The sequence below is a fragment of the Rhincodon typus genome, chromosome 16 (assembly GCF_021869965.1).
Source record: "Rhincodon typus isolate 14 chromosome 16, sRhiTyp1.1, whole genome shotgun sequence".
Classification (NCBI taxonomy): domain Eukaryota; kingdom Metazoa; phylum Chordata; class Chondrichthyes; order Orectolobiformes; family Rhincodontidae; genus Rhincodon; species Rhincodon typus.
This window is the reverse complement of record NC_063347.1, coordinates 4,196,245-4,215,204: the sequence shown is the minus strand read 5'-3', so window position 1 is coordinate 4,215,204 and position 18,960 is coordinate 4,196,245. Positions and strand designations below refer to the sequence as shown.

General features: G+C 44.4%; 1 protein-coding gene across 1 annotated transcript in view; it reads left to right on the top strand.

Moving 5' to 3' along the window:
• The first annotated feature begins 371 nt into the window (after positions 1 to 371).
• Positions 372 to 18,960, top strand: part of kbtbd12 (kelch repeat and BTB (POZ) domain containing 12) — a 37,823-nt gene continuing 19,234 nt past the window's right edge. The window contains exons 1-3 of the mRNA XM_020512987.2: positions 372 to 1,438; positions 9,145 to 9,415; positions 17,489 to 17,639. Coding sequence (XP_020368576.2) covers positions 372 to 1,438; positions 9,145 to 9,415; positions 17,489 to 17,639 — 1,489 coding nt within the window. The remainder of the gene's footprint in view (positions 1,439 to 9,144; positions 9,416 to 17,488; positions 17,640 to 18,960) is intronic.

The window sequence follows — 18,960 nt, the reverse complement described above, 5'->3', positions numbered from 1 at the left end:
CTATCTTGGTACTATTTGCAAGTGTAGCCACAATGCCTTAGCTCCCTGCATCCAGGTCATTGGTGTAAACTGCAAAAAGTGGAGGCCCCAACAAAACTCCGTTTGTCCCCATTGTGCTAATCAGACAAAGACAACTCTGCATACTCTCTGTTTCTGCGATGAGATTAAACTGTGCGAATGGTGATGGGAAATTCCGGTTGATTCGTTTTGCCTAACAACTGAGAGACAATGGCTAACTGTTATGATGGGCTGTGGAACTTGAGCGACCGCAGGGGACAAACTCATTCTGGTCAAGTGACGGTGATGGGAACTTTGACGAAAACCAAACCTTTTGATATTTTCTTTTCAGTGGATGGTAGCTGAAGACAGTCATGGATCGTGAGGACAGTGCTCGGGTCAAGCACAGCTTGAATTTGCTTTGCCAGATTAACAAAATGAAGGATGCAGATGAGTTGACTGATGTCGTGCTCTTGGCTGAAGGATGTCAATTCCCTTGCCATCGGCTGCTATTGGCTGCATTCAGCCCCTATTTCCGTGCAATGTTCACCTGCGGCCTGGCGGAATGCAGTCAGAGGGAGGTGGTGTTACATGACGCACAGTCAGAGGGTGTGGCTACAATCCTGAACTACATGTACAACTCAGAACTGCATCTCACCAACTCCAATGTCCAGGGAGTGGCCACCATGGCTTACTTCCTCCAAATGGAAGGTGTCTTCATGGCTTGCCAGAAGTACATGATGGATCACATGGATGTGTCAAACTGTCTCGGGATTTATTACTTTGCCAAGCAGCTAGGAGCAGAAGACCTAGCTGATCCAGCGAGTAAGTACCTTCACCGGCACTTTGCAGAGGTCTGTTTGCAGGACGAGGTGCTGGAGATAGAAGGACATCAGTTGCTACCTTTGATCTGCTCTGATGATCTCAACATCTCACGTGAGGAGAGCATTTTGGATCTCGTTGTTCGTTGGGTGAACCACGACCGTAACTCCCGGGCAGTCCACCTTGTGGAACTCATGAAGCAGGTAAGACTGGAGCTCATCAGTCCTACCTTCCTGAGGGAGACTCTTAAAAGGAACACCATCCTCCTTAGTGACGGGGAATGCTACAACATGATTCAGGTTGCTATAGAGACCATCCATAAGGCCCAGCAACATCCATCTCTCAGTCTACGTTATGGGATGGAGAATACCGAACTCCTTCTCTGCATTGGTAACAACGGCCAAGGAATAAAGTCAAGGCACAAGAGTTATACTGAAGCCAGCTTTTGTTATGCACCCACTACAAAGAAATGTTACTATATTGTGTCACCGAGTTGCGGTGAAGCTTTGGGATATGTCTGCACTGGAATTGTGACTGAAAATAATGATATTATTTTGGCTGGTGAAGCAGGAGTGAATAAACTATCGAGGCAAAAGGCAAAGAATGTGGAGATAGTGAGGTAGGTACTTTCGGGGCACCTTTTCTCCTGGGCGAGGGACACGGTGGGTAGACACCACAAAGTCAGCAAGAAGCTGACTCTGGCTTAAAGAACCTCACAAGTTAGAAGATGGACAAAGATTCACCTATTATTCCTTAACTCAATGCCAACCTGACAAGACTGTTCACCTCTGTGTCAATCTGAGATCTCTTTACAATCACAGAAATGTTACAGCGCTGAAAAAGGCCATTCAGCCCATTGCTCTAGTCTATTACCCAGTGCCTTTTCTCCATCTCCCTGCACATCATTACTATCCAAATAACCATCCAATGTCCCTTTTGAATGCCTCAGTTTAACCTGCCTCCAACACATCTCCAGGCATTTCCTGTATGCATCTTTCTGCGATTTATCTATGGCAGTATCAAAAGGTCCTGAATTATGATGAATTTTATGGAATAGATTTATATAACCAGAGGTCAAGGGCAATAGAGTTCTGTGTGATACAGTTCACTGAGTATAGATTATTGTGGTAACATGCATTTTGACCTGCACATTGTAGCGTAGAGTTATGGTTAGTGATGGTCAAGGCTCCAATATCTTCTCATCACCTGGTTGTCCAGGGATCTTTCCCACTCTTAGCCTGCCATTGGAGTGTCACAAGGGTTTTGCAGGTTGATAATCAACCAATTTGATTGCATCGTGAATACACCTCCCTTGGCCAAGTGTTGGAGTGAGACTTGAAGGCGGAGATTCTTGCTTGGAGGCAGGGACACTACCCACTTCAGCATGAGAACACCAAAATCTAGCTTTTCAGATTTGCAAGTCTTTTGAAAGCAGCAACAAGCTTAACAAGTCTTCTGGAATTAACCCCGAAAGGCCACTGTGGTTCACGGAAGCCTAGAATTGAAAAACAAGGAGGTTTTATGAATGCTGAATATAATCTTGGTTCATTAAGAACAAAGAACAATACAGCACAGGAACAAGCCCTTTGGCCCTCCAACCCTGTGCCAATGCATTTTGCCCTTCCATACTGAAACTGTCTTCACTTACAGGATCCATATCCCTCTATTCCCTTCCTATTCGTGTATTTGTCCAGGTGCTTCTTGAATGTTGCTATTGTGTTTAAAATGTCTTTTAAAAAGGATTCCTTTATGGAAATGGAATAACTTTTTAACTGAATAATATTTGGGAGTATTATGGCACTTCTGTTTTTGGAAGCTGCTAGAGTGGTACTTTCTTTCCAAGATACAGGAAACACGCAGCCATGTGGTCCAAGATGATGCCAGGTTCGGTTCCTTTATCTATTATGAGTTCACCTACTTTGGTTGGATTTCACTTATTGATCATGCGAAAATAGTAATAAAAGTAGGCCATTCAGCCCATCAAATCTTAATATGATCATGGTTGATTGAACAATTCGGTGCCGGTCCCCGCATTATATCCATAACCCTTCATGCCATTGATATTCAGAAATCCATCAATCTTTACTTTATATGTGCTCAAAGTCTGAGTTTCTGCAGTCCTCAGAATTACAGAACTCCAAAGATTCACAGCCCTCTAAGGAAAAACAGTTCTCATCTCATTCCTAAATGGCATCCTCCTTATTATTAAGTTATACTCCCATGGTTCTGGGCTCCCCAACTAAGAGATCCATCTTACCTGCTTCTCCCCTGTCTATCCCTTTGAATTATTTTGTCAGTTTCAACACCATCACCTCTCATTCTTTGAAGCTGGAGAGAATGCAGGCCCAGTTTGTCCAATCTCTTTTCATCGGAAAGTCCCACTATTCCAGGAACAAGTTTGGGTGAGCCTTCATTGCATTCTCTCTATGGCAATAAAACTTTTCCTGAGATTAGGAGACCAAAACTGTACACAATGCCCTAATGAATGAATAAAGAGGAAATAAAGTTACACACTTTGAGATAATTACTAAAACTAAAAGGACCCAGTGGAGAATCCTCAATTTTCGACCGAAGTCTGTGTGATGTGTCAAATTGGCTGGTATCTACGAGATCCTCCAACAACAGTCCTTTCAGAGCAAAAGCCTCGAATATATCCAAGAAGGAATTCACAAGAAACTTTACCCTGAGTGTGTTTTGAATGTGAAACTCGCAACCACATAGTGGTTGAGTGAATAGTGTAGATGTATTTATTAAGGAGAAGCTGAGATAAGAATTTTAGGGAGAAAGGAATCGACGGATGTGTTGATGTGGTTTGATGTGATTGGCTGTGAGGAGGTTGTGGTACAGAAATACTGTCATGAAGCCAATTGTTTCTGTGCTACATGAATTCTAGTTAACTATTTGATTGAGAATCATCAATTCATCAAAGTGAATCATCAATTGGTTCCAGCCCTGGAGATACCATTTGGACCATTGAGCCGATGCTGGTTCTCCAAAACAGCAATTCACCAAGGGCCACTCCCCTCCTTTATCCCTGTAGCCCTGCAAATTCTTCCTGTTCAGAAAATGATCCAATCCATTTCAAAAGCCTCAACTGACCTTGCTTGCAACAAGACATTCCAAACCCTAATCACTCGCTACACAAAAACATTTTCCTCATATTGTCATTGGTTCTATTCCCAATAAGGAGCAGCGCTCTGAAAGCTTGTGATTTCAGGTAAACCTGTTGGACTATAACCTGGTGTCGAGTGATTTCTGACTTTGGGTCCATCCCAGTCCAACACTGGCATCTCCACATCACAAATTACTTTAAACCTGTGCCCTCTGAGTCTTGATTCCTCCAAGAGTAGGAACAATCTCTCGCTGTCCATTCTATCTAGACACCTCATGGTTTTGAAAACTGTGATTGAATCTGTTCCTAAACTTTCCAAGGAGAACAGTCCCAACTTCTTCATTCCTCTTTCATTCCTTACGATTAGCGATGGGTAAAAATAGTGACGTGACCAGTCACACCCATATTCTATGAACAATTTCCCTCAAAAGAAGTGGAATAATAAGAACATCATTTGATATGTGAGGGGCAAGTATTGGCCAGGAAAGTTTCCTGGCTTGTCTTGTAAATGCTTTCATGGGAACTTTTGTGTTAATCTCAGACAACAAAGCGACTCTTGGCTTAACATCTCATTGAAAGATAGTTCCTCCAGCAGTGCAGCATTCCCTCAGTACTGCACTGGGAGGGTCATATGATGACATGCTTGAGCCCTCTGGGGAAGGTCCTTAGTCCCCTGAGGGGGATCAGAAATGGGATTGTTAACCATTCAGCCTCTTTTTGAAATGTAGTCACCCCGTTGTATTGTAGAAATGCAGCGTTTTGCAGCCAATTTGGGCACGGCAAGTTCCCAGCAATGTGTTAATGACGAGATAATCTGTTAATTGAAGGATAAATATCAGAAACAACTCTTCTTCAGAATAACATCATGTGGGATCTTTTGCCTACACTTGGGAGAGCAGTCAGGGTTAAGGTTTGATGTCTCAACCAAGAGCCAGCAGCTCCTCAGCCCTCCCTCAATACTGGCTCGAGAGGTATCAGCCTGGATTTTTGTGCTTAAATCCTGGATTGAGACTGGAACCCACACTCATCTGATTTAGAGGCAAGTGGGCTGCCAACTGAGCTATAACTGACACAAGTAATGCTATGCTACATCTTACAATTAAATCCTTTTTGCAACAGATAAATATTTACTTAACAACATGCAAAAAATTTCCTTCTGACTCATGGAATATGATTCTTTCCCTTTCAAGACATATGACATCTCATACAGGGCTAAATATCCTCTAATGATCTTTTGCTGTGTACATTACTATGCTTTTTGATGTCCACACAAGATGCCTAAGGCTGTCAGGATGTCTTCCATCTAATCTTTGGACTGCTTCTAGCCCCTTTCCCTTTTGTTGTGCTTCTCGTTCTCTTCTCTCAGCATCAGGACTTGTGGTATGTTCCCAGACGACCACACCAGGCGCCTTATTTTGTGTGTGTGTGTGTGCGTGCGTGCGGTCCAAGGTTGTTCAATGCCACTTCTCCTCCTTCATCTTTGCTTTGTATTGGATCTGTGTAACGATTGTCATGGTGTTGTTTGGCATGGTTAGGGGACTGGATTGCAATGTAGAGTGGTACCACAACTTATTGGCTGAGGTTACCATGACGTTACCAATTCCTGTATTGGCTGAAAGTCCCACCTTTTCAACGAGTTTCCCTCACCTGAGGTGTGGTGACCCTCAGGTTAAACCATCACCAGTTGTTCCTCTCTAAAGATGGAGAGCAGACCCCTGGTGACTTTACTATCTAATGATTAGTGGTAGAGCATTCAGCACCATAGTGTCTCTACAGGATTGGCTCTGTTCTTAGCTAACAAGAAGGTTTATTCCAGGACAGTAGCTAATACAATGACATTCCGTCAGGCAGGAATACGAGGACCATAGAGATCTGGTCCAAAAGCAACTACTCCCTCTAAAGGCTAGAGTCTTAGGCCCAACCATCTTCAACCATCAATGACCTTCCCTGCATCATAAGGTCAGAGGTGGGGACGTTCACTGATGATTGCACAATGTTCAGCATCATTTGCAACTCCTCAGATACTCCATGTTCAAATGTAACAAGATCTGGACAATATTCAGGCTTGGGCTGACAAGTGACCAGTTACATTCATGCCACACAAATGTCAGACAATGACTATCACCAGTGAGAGAGAATCTAACCTTTGCCCCTCCACATTCAATGGTGTCACTATCACTGAATCCCCCATTATCAACATCCTGGGTTTACCCCCATAGATCAAAAACAGAATTGGATTTACCTTATAAACACTGTGGCTACAAGAGCAAGTCAGAAGCTGGGAATACTGCAGCAAGTAACTCACCTCCTGACTCCCCAAAGTCCGTCCACCATCTACAAATCACAAGTCAGGAGTGTGATGGAATACTCCCCACTTGCCTGGATGAGTGCAGCCCCAACAACACTCAAGAAGCTCGACACCATCCAAGACAATACAGCCCACTTGATTGGCACCTCATTCACAAACATCCACTCCCTCCACCACCGACACTCAGGAATAGCAGTGCATACTAACTACAGGATGCACTGCAGAAATTCACCAAAGATTCTTAGACAGCATCTTCTAAATCCTCGACCGTTTTCATCTAGAAAGACAAGGGTAGGAGATACATGGGAACGACACCCCCTGCAAGTTCAGTTTTGAACTCCCTTTGGAACCTTGACACAACACGCTCCCTTCCTGAACCAGCAGCACCTTTCAAACGGCCACCATCAGTAAAACAGTTGTCATGATCTCACTCAGAGATAGTAAGAACTGCCGATGCTGGAATCAGAGACAACACAGTGTGGAGCTGGAGGAGCACAGCAGGCCAGGCAGCATCAGAGGAGCAGGAAAGCTGATGTTCCGGGTCGGGACCCTTCTCAACTTATCACTGTCATGATCTCACTGTCAGCTGGCACTGGTTCAATCCAATAAAATTACAGCCAGATGTCAAACCTTGTCAGGATTTTGCAAAGCTCTTTTCTTGAAAAGAACCCCAGCCTGAAAGGCTTCTCAAGTTTCCTGTAGCTTCTCCAATCTGAGATCATCTTAGCACAACAGAGCCTTCAGTAGATGGCAACAGTGAGGGAGGACAGCTGGAACTGTCAACAAAAGGCTTTCTTTGGGGTAGGAGGCCACATGGGAAGAAGGAGCAAAAAGGCAAAGGATTCCTCAATCTCTAATCCATGTAAATACTTTTTTGTTTAAACTTAACTTTCCTTCATAATTATAATGACCTGCTGCCAGTGGAATAAAGGATCCTTGCTTCATGATCTTTGGACCTTCCACGTATTCAAATCTCATGTTGCACTTGTAAATCGTATTAGCTTTTCTCTCCTGTGCGTCTGAGATTTTTAAAATTAATTATGAAGACCAGAATTGTGTCTAATATGGTCTAGCAGTAGATGACATCAAGCCTTACCTTATCAAATGCAAGCCACCTTTGTGCTTTTTAGTGGTTCAGGCTTTTACTCAAATTGAGTAGGGGTTGACCACACCTGTAATTAGTGGAGTTCAGAAAGAGAGGTGATCTCATTGAAATATATAACATTCTGACTGGGATGCAGGGATGATGTTTCCCATATTTCAGAGGTCTAGAACATAATGTCATGGTTTTAGGGGGATGGGGTAGGCCATTTAGGACTGAGATGAGGAGAAACTTCCTCACTTGGAAGGTGGTGAACCTGTGGAATTCTTTACCACAGAAGGCTGTGGAGGCCAAGTCACAATATATTGAAGAAAGAGATCGATTTCTGGACTCCGAAGGTATCAAGAGGGACGGGGAGAGATTGGGAACACGACGTTGAGATAGAGATCAGCCATGATCAGAATGAACAATGGATTGGGCTCAATGGGCCGAAGGTCTACTCCTGTTTTCTATGTTCCCAAGCAAGATTCTGTCAAGGTTTAACATAATTCTTAGTTGTGAATTCTGTTCCTCCAGGAACGCAAGGGAAGTCATGGTCTACTGGTACTCTCATTATAATGTTAATCCAGAGACCCAGATCATGTTCTGAGGAGCTGAATTTGAACCCTGCTTTGGCAGGTGGTAGAATTTGAATTTAATAACAAAACAAATGGAATTAAGGACGTAGAACATAGAACAGTACAGCACAGTACAGGCCCTTCCGCCCATGATGTTGTGCCGACCTATTATCCTACTAAGATCAAACTACCCTGCATACCCTACATTTTACTATCCTCCATGTGCCGATCCAAGAGTCACTTAAAAGTCTCTAAAGTATCTGACTCCACTACCACTGCCGGCAGCGCATTCCACAAACCCACCACTCTCTGTGTGAAGAATCTACCTCTGATATCTCCCCTATACCTTCCTCCAGTCACCTTAAAATTATGCCCCATCGTAATAGTCATTTCCGCCCTGGGAAAAAGTCTCTGACTATCCACTCTATCTATGCCTCTCATCATCTTGAACACCTCTATCAAGTCCCTGCTCATTCTTCTTCGCTCTAATGAAAAAAGCCCGAGCTCCCTCAGCCATAAAATCATAGTCAGTTGTTGGGGAAAAGCATCTGGTTTACTAATGTCCTTCAGGAAGGAAACTGTTCTCCTTACCTGGTCTGGCTTACATGTGACTCCAGACCTCTGGGCATATAGGGCTGGGCAATAAACGCTGACCTAGCCAGCAAGACCCATGTCCAGTGAATGAATTTAACAATGAAGTCTGGTGTTTTGTGCCTAGTAAACTTGTAATGTTTAGAATCATAGAATCTCTATCTGGAAGCAGACCATTTGGCCCATCAAGTCCACACTGACTCTCCGAAGAGCATCCCACCCAGACACACTCCCCTACCCTTTCCCTGTAATTCTGCATTTCCCATGGCCAATCCACCTAGCCTGCACACCTGTCAGCTGTGGGATGAAACCCACTCAGATATGGGGAGAAAGTGCAAACTCCACGTAGACAGTGATCTGAGGCTGGAATTGAACCTGGGCCCCTGGTGCTGTGAGGCAGCGTTGCTAACCACTGAGCCCCCATGCCGTCCCAATGTTTGTATAACCATTCACCCATACCCCAGTCTGCTCTAAGTCATTCTTAATCCTCCTACCAAAGTGTGCTATTTTTGGCAGTACAGTCTCGATGGGCCGAAGGGCCTTTTCTGTACTGTACGATTCTATGAGCTCACCCACACGGTAATCTAGTCTCAGAGTGCACCATGGTAGAACTGACAGGTTAGTAACCCTCCCCAGTCATCCTGTCAACCCCTAGGTACCACGTTCGAGGGAATCAGCACTGGGAGAACCTAAGCTCAGCTCCGTTCCGAGAGCTCTACGCAATGGGAACCGCCCACAGTAACTTGTACCTCATCGGAGGCCAGATGAAGTTCAAGGGCCGATACATGATCACAAACAGTGTGGACAAGTGCATCCTGGAGACAGGCCAATGGAGGAGTATGGCTCCACTGCCTTTAGCCCTGGCATGTCACGCTGCAGTCACAGTTCAGAACCAGATCTACATCCTGGGAGGATGGACACCACAGGTTAAGCTGCTTGTCAAGTACTGCTGGCTGCTTTTTGCATGCAAACGGTGTAACCAATTACCCGGGCACAATTCTTAGGCCCCCCTACCCCTTGCGGTATTTGGAATGCTTTGGAGCATGTTCTAACGTGGGTTGATCAGGTCTTAATACAAGGTCAGACCAGATTTCTTTGTAACCATTAAATGATGCTTGGCGTGCGTTCACCTTATTTGATAGAATAGAGTCATAGAATCCCTACAGCATGGAACGGGCCCTTTGGCCCATTGAGTTCACACCGACCAAGAAAAATAAACAGCGAAATTCACAGCTGACCTTGGAGAAATCTGTGTGGGAAGATTCACAGCAGGGGAGCAGCTAAGCGGCTAGTTTTGTTTTTGTAAATCTACAGTTGTGAGTAGAATGTGTTTTTTTTAATTATATGTTTTTATTGAGATCTGTCTTTTGATTAAACTTTAAAAATATAAAACATAGATGCTAAGTTAGCCTGGGGTAGTGTTTTTTTAGAGCAGTAAGACTGTGCTATTTTCTGGGACTGTAGATTGTTAAGGTGCAAAGGTGGCCTTTAGTAGAGTGATGTGCTCTTCCTGTTGGATGCGGGAGATTAAGGAGAGTTTCCATGTTACTGATGATTATGTCTGCCGGAAGTGTGTTTGGTTGTGAATCCTATCGGACCGCATGGATCAGTTGGAATGGCATTTCCAGACACTGAGCAACTTACAGGAGCCGTGGATGGGAGAAGGAGTGGGGGGTGATGGATGGCAGCAGTAGGAAAGGAGAAAAACAACAGATACAGAGATAGTAGGAACTGCAGATGCTGGAGAATCCGAGACAACAAGGTGCAGGGCTGGATGAACACAGCAGGCCAAGCAGCATCATAGGAGCAGAGAGGCTAACAACAGATACAGTCAGGTGATAATAAGGTGTGGAGCTGGATGAACACAGCAGGCCAGGCAGCATCAGAGGAGCAGGAAAGCTAGTGAATGGGTTACTGCCAGGAAAGGTAGGAGAAGGAGGCAGGTAGTGTAGGAACCTCCTGTGGCTATCCCATCTCAAACAAGTGTGCTGTTTTGGAAAGTGTAGAGAGTGATGGACTCTTAGGGGAATTTAGCACTGACAGCCAGGTTTCTGGTACCGAGACTGGCTCCAATGTAACGAGGGGTATGTCAGGTTCCAAGCGGTCGATTGTGATAGGAGACTCTCTACTCAGAGGCACAGACAGATATTCCTGTGACCGACAGCAAGACATCAGAATAGTGTGTTGCCTCCCTGGTGCCAGGATCAAGGATATCTCGGAGAGGGTGCAGAATATTCTCAAAGGGGAGAGGGACCAGCAGGAGGTTGTTGTACACATTGGAAGAAATAAGGACGGGATTCTGAGGAGAGAATATAGGAAGTTAGGCAGGAATTTAAAAAGGAGGTTCTCAAGGGCAGTAATTTCTGGATTACTACCAGCGCCACAAGCTAATGGGGGTAGGAATAGGAGGGTAGAGCAGATGAATGCATGGCTGAGGAGCTGGTGCAGGGGAGAAGGATTCACATTTTTGGATCATTGGAATCTCTTCTGGGGTAGAAGTGACCTGTTTAAGGAGGATAGATTGCGCCTGAATTGGAAGGGGCTTAATATACTGGTGGGGAGATTTGCTAGATCTGAATGGGAGGAGTTAAACTAGTAGGGGCTGTGGGACCCCAGGGTGATAGTGAGGAAAGAGATCAGTCTGAGATTGGTACATTTGGAAAAAGGAGTAAGTCAAACAGTCAGGGCAGGCAGGAACAAACCAGAGAACAAGGTCGACTGATAAATTAAACTGCATTTATTTCAGTACATGAGGGTTACAGGTAAGGCAGATGAACTCAGGGCATGGTTGGGAACTTGGGATTGGGATATCATAGCAATTACAGAGATGTGGCTCAAGAATGGACAGGACTAGCAGCTTAATGTTCCAGGGTATAGATGCGAGAGGAAGGATAAAAGGGGGAGCAGGAGAGGAGAGGCAGTGGCGTTTTTGATTAACAATAACATTACTGCTGTACTGAATACATCCAGGGAAGTTATTTGGGTGGAACTGAAAAATGAAAAAGGGATGATCACCTTATTGGAATTGTACTGTAGACCCCCCAATAGTCATCGAGAAATTGATAAACATATTTGAAAAGAGATCTCAGTTAACTGTGAGAACCATAGGGTGGTTATGGTGGAGGATATTAACTTTCCAAACATAGACTGGGACTGCCATAGTGTTAAGGGCTTGGATGGAGAGGAATTTGTTAAGTATGCACAAGAAAATTTTCTGATTCAGTATGTGGATGGATCTACTACAGAAGGTGCAAAACTTCACCTACTCTTGGGAAATAAGGCAGAGCAGGTGACTGAGGTGTCAGTGGGGGAGCACTTTGGGGCCAGTGACCATTATTCTATTAGTTTTAAAATAGTGATGGAAAAGGATAGACCGGATCTAAAAGTTAAAGTTCTATATTGGAGGAAGGCCAATTTTGATGGTATTAGGCAAGAACGTTCAAAAGTTGATTGGGGGCAGATGTTTGCAGGTAAAGGGACAGCTGGGAAATGGGAAGCATTCAAAAATGAGATAACAAGAATCCAGAAACAGTATGTTCCTGTTAGGGTGAAGGGTAAGGCTGGTAGGTGTAGGGAATGGTAGATGACTAGAGAAATTGAGGTTTTGGTCAAGAAAAGAAGGGAGCATATCTCAGGTATAGACAGCAGGAATCGAGTGAATCCCTAGAGGAGTATAAGAGCAGTAGGAGTATAGTTAAGAGGGAAATCAGGGGGGCAAAAAGGGGACATGGAATAGCTTTGGCAAATAGAGTTAAGGAGAATCCAAAGGGATTCTGCAAATACATTAAGGAGAAAAGGGTAACTAAGGAGAGAAAAAGACACCTGAAAGTTCAGCAAGGCCACCCATGGGTGAAACTGCAGGAGATGGGGGAAATACTAAACAAGTATTTTGCATCAGTGTTTACTGTGGAGAAGGATATGGAAGATAGAGAACGTGGGGAAATAAATAGCGACATCTTGAAAAATGTCCTTATTACAGAGGAGGAGGTGCAGAATGCCTTAACGGTGGATAAATCCCCAGGACCTGATCAGGTGTACCCTAGAACTTTGTGAGAAGCGAGGGAAGAGATTGCTGGGCCTCATGCTGAGATATTTGTATCATCGATAGGCGCAGGGTGAGGTGCCAGAAGACTGAAGGTTGGCTAATGTGGTGCCATTATTTAAGAAAAGTGGTAAGGAAAAGCCAGGGAACTATTGATGGACATCGGTGGTGGGCAAGCTGTTGAAGGGAAGCCTGAGGGACAGGATTCACCTGTATTTTGAAAGGCAAGGACTGATTAGGGATAGTCAACATGGCTTTGTGCATGGGAAATAGTACTTCAGTAACTTGTTTGAGTTTTTTGAAGAAGTAACGAAGAGAATTGATCAGGGCAGAGTGGTGGATGCGATCTGAATGGGCTTCATTAAGGTGTTTGACAAGGTTCCACATGGTAAATTGGTTAGCAACGTTAGATCACACGGAATACAGGGATAACTAGCTATTTGGATACAGTACTGGCTCAAAGGTAGAAGACAGAGGGTGGTGGTGGAAGGTTGCTTTTCAGACTGGAGGCCTGTGACCAGGAGTGTGCCACAAGGATCGGTGCTGCGTCCACTGCTTTTTGTCATTTATACAAATGAATTGGATGTGAACATAGGAGGTATCGTTAGTAAGTTTGTAGATAACACCAAAATTGGAGGTGTAGTGGACAGTGAAGAAGGTTACCTCAGAATACAACAGGACCTTGATCAGTTGGGCCAATGGGCCAAGGAGGGACAGATGGAGTTTAATTTAGATAAGTGTGAAGTGCTGCACTTAGGAAAGGCAAATCAGGGCAGGACTTATACACATAATGGTAAGGTCCTGGGTAGTGTTGCTGAACAAAGAGACCATTGGAGTGGGGGTTCCTAGTTCCTTGAAAGTGGAGTCCCAGATGGACAGGATAGTGAAGAAGGTGTTTGGTACGCTTGCCTTTATTGGTCAGTGCATTCAGTATAGGAGTTGGGAGGTCACGTTGAGGCTGTACAGGACATTGGTTAGGCCATTTTTGGAGTATTGTGTTCAATTCTGGTCTCCCTCCTTTGGAAGGATGTTGTGAAACTTGAAAGGGTTCAGAAAAGATTTACGAGGATGTTGCCAGGGTTGGAGGGTTGATCCATTGGGAGAGGTTGAATAGGCTGGGGCTATTTTCCCTGGAGCATTGGAGGGTGAGGGGTGACCTTATAGAAGTTTATAAAATCATGAGAGGCATGGATAGGGTAAACAGTCCAAACCTAGAGGCCATAGGTTTAAGGTGAGAGGGGAAAGATATAAAAGGGACCACAGGGGCAACTTGTTCACACAGAGGGTGGTGCGTGTATGGAATGAGCTGCCAGAGGAAGTGGTGGAGATTGGTACAATTACAACATTTAAAAGGCATCTGGATGGGTATATGAGTAGGAAGGGTTTAGTGGGATATGGGCCAAATGCAACTAGATTTATATAGTATATCTGGTCAGCATGGACAAGTTGGACCAAAGCATTTATTTCTGTGCTGTATGATTCTTGGAAGAGCATCCCATCCAGATTTCCCATGACTAACTCACCTAACCTGTACATCCCTGGACAATTTAGCATGGCCAATCCACCCTAACCTGCACATCTTTGGACTGTGGGAGGAAACCCACAGACACAGGTAGAATGTGCAAACTCCACACAGGCAATTGCCCAAGGCTGGAATCAAACCCAGGTCCCTGGTGCTGTAAGGCAGCAGTGCTAACCACTTTGCCACCCTAAAGTCTACAGAGCAATGCGGTCCGAGCTGTACAGGGTCCAGTCTCTTATCAGAACACTATCACCTGTCACAGTGTCACCAATGGCCTACCTCAGAAGCTCATTTACGTATTCATTAAACCCAATCTCTAAACTTTGTTTTGACGGTATCTCATGGAAAGAGAAAGCTCCAGCCCACCATCTTGTTAAGAGACCACCCAGGGCAGATGGCCAAATCTCTACTTGATAACACTTGGAAAACATTAGTGGGATTAGACAAAACCAGCATGGGTTATGTAAATTATATCATGCTTAACTAATCTGGAGATTTTTGAAGATATAACCAGCCAAACAGGCCCCACATTAGAGGCTAATGGGCAAATTTAAAGCACATGGGATTGAGGGTAGGATATTGGAAAGGATTGAAAATTGGTCGACAGATTAGAAACAGAGTGGAAATAAATGGGTCTCTGTCAAGGTGGCTGCACAGTGCGGGGGCCCTAGATATTCACTCCCATATAGAAATAAGCTAGGTGAGGGAACCACATGCAATATTACCAAGTTTGCTGATGACACAAAATTGGGTGGGGTTGTGAGGAGGATGCAAGGAGGCTTCAAGGTGATTTAGACAAGTTGTGAGTAGGCAAACACATGCTGATTGCATTATAAAATCGATAAGTGTGAGTTTATACACTCTGTACTGACAAATAGAAAGGAAGAGTATTATTTAAGTGGTGGTATATTGGGAAGTGTGGATGTACAAAGGAATCTGGGTATTCTTGTAGCCAGTCAGTGAAAGTAAACAGGCAGGTGCAACAAACAATTAGGAAGTCAAATGGTAAATTGGCCTTCATTGTAAGAGTTCAGAAGTTAGGATGTCTTCCTGCAGGTATATAGGACCTTGGTAAGACTGCACCTGGGGTATTATCACAGAATCCTAGAATCCCTGCAGTGTGGAAACAGGCCCTTCGGCCCAACAAGTCCACACCAACCCTTGGACCATCCCACCCAGACCAATCCCCTTATAACCCACAGACCCCTATGCAGCAACTTAGCATGGCCAATCCACCTAGCCTGCACATCTTTGGACTGTGGGAGGAAACCAGAGCACCCGGAGGAAGCCCACGCAGACACAGGGAGAACGTTCAAACTCCACACAGACAGTTGCCCAAGGTTGGAATTGAACCCGGATCCCTGGTGTTGTGAGGCAGCAGTGCTAACCACCGTGCCACCCTAACATGCAGTTTTGGTCTCCCTACCTAATAAAAGATATACCTGCCAGAAAGGGAGTGCAGCAGAGGTTCACTAGGCTGATACCAGGGATGGCAGGACTGTCCTTTGAGGAGAGATTGGTTAGACTAGGCCTGTACTCATTAAAGTTTAGACGGTGAGAGGGGATCTGATTTAAGCACATAAAATTCTAACAAGGTGGGACAGACTAGATGCAGGGAGAATGTTTTCCCTGGCTAAGGAGTCTGGGACCCAGAGATCATAGAGTCAGGATATGGGGTAGGCCGTTTAGGACTGAGGTAAGGAAAGATTTCTTCACTCAGAGGAATAATTAACCTGTGCAGTTCTCCACACAGAAGGCTAAGGAGATCAAGTCACTGAATATATTCAAGAAAGAGATAGATAAATGTTTAGATACTAAAAGCATCAAGGGTATATGAAGGAAACAGGAATATGGTATTGAGGTAGAGAATCAGCCCTGATCATATTGAATGGCAGAGCAGGCTCGAAGGGCCGAATGGCCTATTTCTGCTCCAAGATTTTATGTTTCTAACTTTGGCCAAGGCAGCATTAATGCAGATAACTTCCAGTGCTGAGAAAATGACAAATCAACCACGGTCTGGCTTTACTCTGTGTAGTGATCTCCTTCTGCATGGTGGATGGCTGTCAGCACTGGGGAAAGGCCAAAATAGCTGTGAGGAGCTCCACAGTCGAACATCCCACTGACATCCCTTAAGTTTGCACGCAAGGGGTAGCCAGTTGAGAAACATCTGAATAGAGAAGCTGGGACTAACCTGTCTTCAGAAAGAGAGTGAACACTGAGCTCCCGATCAAGATTTTGAACATTATGAACCGGTTTGATGCAGTAAAGCTTTTTCCAGTTATGGGGAGCGTAAGTATGATCAAAAATAGCAACCTTAACAACTCAGGAAGTGGCTAAAATATGGAACGTGCCACTGTGAACAGTAGAATTGGATCAATGTTTGTAAGAGGAGGCTGGATGGTGCATCGGGGGGGAAAGGGCCTGGAGGACATGCAGCTCAATGAAACTGGAGGCTCTTATGAAGTGCAAAGATCAGCACAGGCTGGCTGGGATGAATGGCCTGTTTCTGTGCTGTACGTAACTGGGATGCATGGCCTGTTTCTGTGCTGTACACGGCTGGGCTGCATGGCCTTCAGGTACTGGACGAATGTGAATCCAACGAGCTGAGGAAATTGGACAATACACTGTGACAGCACAATGTGATGGCTAATCAATAATAAAATATGCATCTTAGAAACATAGAAAATAGGAGCAGGAGTAGGCCATTCAGCCTATTGAGCCTGTGCCACCATTCAATATGATCCTGGCTGATCATCCAACTCAATACCTTGTTCCCATTTTTTCCCGGTACCATTTGATCCCTTTAGACCCGAAGATATAGGACCATTCAGCTCATTGAGTCTGCTCTACCATTCAAAGTAATCATGGCTAATCTGATAATCCTCAGCTCCCCTTTTCCCCATAACCCTTGATTCCTTTACTGATTTAAAAAATAAGATTGTGTATCTCAGCCTGTAATCCTAAGAACTGTACTTGACTTTTTATAGAAAACATTCAATGTTTTGGCCTTAGCCACTTTCTGAGGCTACAGAGAATTCCCACTCTCTGGGTGATGAAATTTCTCCTCGTCTCAAACCTAAATTGCCTACACCATATCCTTAAGCTGTGACCCCTGGTTCTGGACCTCTTAGTCACCAGGAGTATCCTTCCTGTGTTTATTGTTTTTGTGGCTGCTTTCCTCCAATTTGGGGCTGTACTTGAGCTGTGCACATCATTCTAACAATCTGTGCTTGTGTTTATATTTCCTACTTGATATAGACTGTCAAACAAACACCATTATTAATTGGCATTAATTAGTGTCCATTCTATTTCTTGTCCTTGCAAGCATTTTAGTCTCCATGAGAGCTCAATCTGATTAGTCTGCTACCTTGCTGGAAATATAACTCCCTGATTTTATTGACGTCCTCGTGGCTCTGATTCTTGTTTGTTGTGCAGACGGATTTTCCCGATGACGAACCTGATCGGCTCAGCAACAGAATGTTTCGGTATGATCCAGGAAGAGACAAATGGACAGAGTGTGGGCCCATGGAATTCTCTAAATATCGTTTCAGTACAGCTGTGCTTAACAATGAAATTTACGTTTTGGGTAAGGAAATGGGGAGTTATGTTGGTTCAGGTCATCAATGGGATTTCAATCCTTGACACACCCTGCATTCGAACAGTGTGTTTCGATACTCAGTCATGGGGCTTTCAAATTTGAGGCAACATTTGTACCCATTCCCTAGTTGCCCTGTGGCCATTAGGAGTCGTAGAATCATACAGCATGGAAAAAAGACCCTTTGGTCTAACTTGTCCATGCTGACCAAGTTTCCCAAACTAAACTAGTCCCACTTCCCTGTGTATGGCCAGTACTGACTCTCAACCTTTCCTATTCATGTATCTATCCAAATGTCTCTTAAATGTCTTTGATGAAGGCTGCCGACCCCTCCCATCCCGGTAATGCTCTCTTCCAACTTCTTCTATCAGGCAGAAGGTACAGGAGCTTGAATACATGCACCAACAGGTCCAAGAACAGCTTCTTCCCTGTTGTTATCAGACTGATGAATGGACCTCTCTAACTTCATTCTAATGTTGATCTTGCTAATGTTGATCCTGCTTTGTGTACCTTCTGTGCAGTGTAACCTTGTATGCCTCGCTGTGTCTAAGCACCCCATGATGTGTATGTCTTTGTTTGCTATGATCTGCCTGTACTGCTCGCAGAACAGAACTTTTCACTGTACTTAGGTACATGTGACAACAATAAATCAAATCAAATCAAACTGAAATGTTGCAACTTACCCGCATCTACCATTTCCTCTGGCAATTCAATCTATCTAAGCAGCACCCTCTGTGTGAAAATGTTGCCCCTCAGGTCCCTTTTAAATCTTTCTCCTCTCACCTTAAAAATATACCCTCTAGTTTTGAACTCACCCACCCTATGGAAAAGAAACAAAAAAGTTTCTGGAAAAGCTCAGCAGGTCTGGTGGCATCTGTGAAGAGAAATCAGAGTTAACGTTTCAGGTCCAGTGACCCTTCCTCAAAACTGGAAAAGACCTTGGCTATTCATCTTACCTTACCCCTCATGATTTTAAAAACCTCTATAAGGTCACCCCTCAACCTCCTATGGTCCAGGGAAAAAAGGTCCCAGCCTATCCAGCCCTGGCAACATTTGGGCCATGAAGAGAAATGGAGGAGAGTTGTCTACAGGCTGGATATGTAGAGTCAGACTTCCATTCAGTGAAGGATATTAGTGAAAGGAGTTTGTGGCATTACAGAACTCTCACAGGGCTAATAATCCTGAGGCTAATGCTCAAATGTTCAAATCCCACCATGTCAATAAATGAAATTCCGATTCAATTTATAGAATCCACAATATAAAGTGAGTTTTATGGTCATCATTACTGAGGCTATCACCAAATTCATCTGGC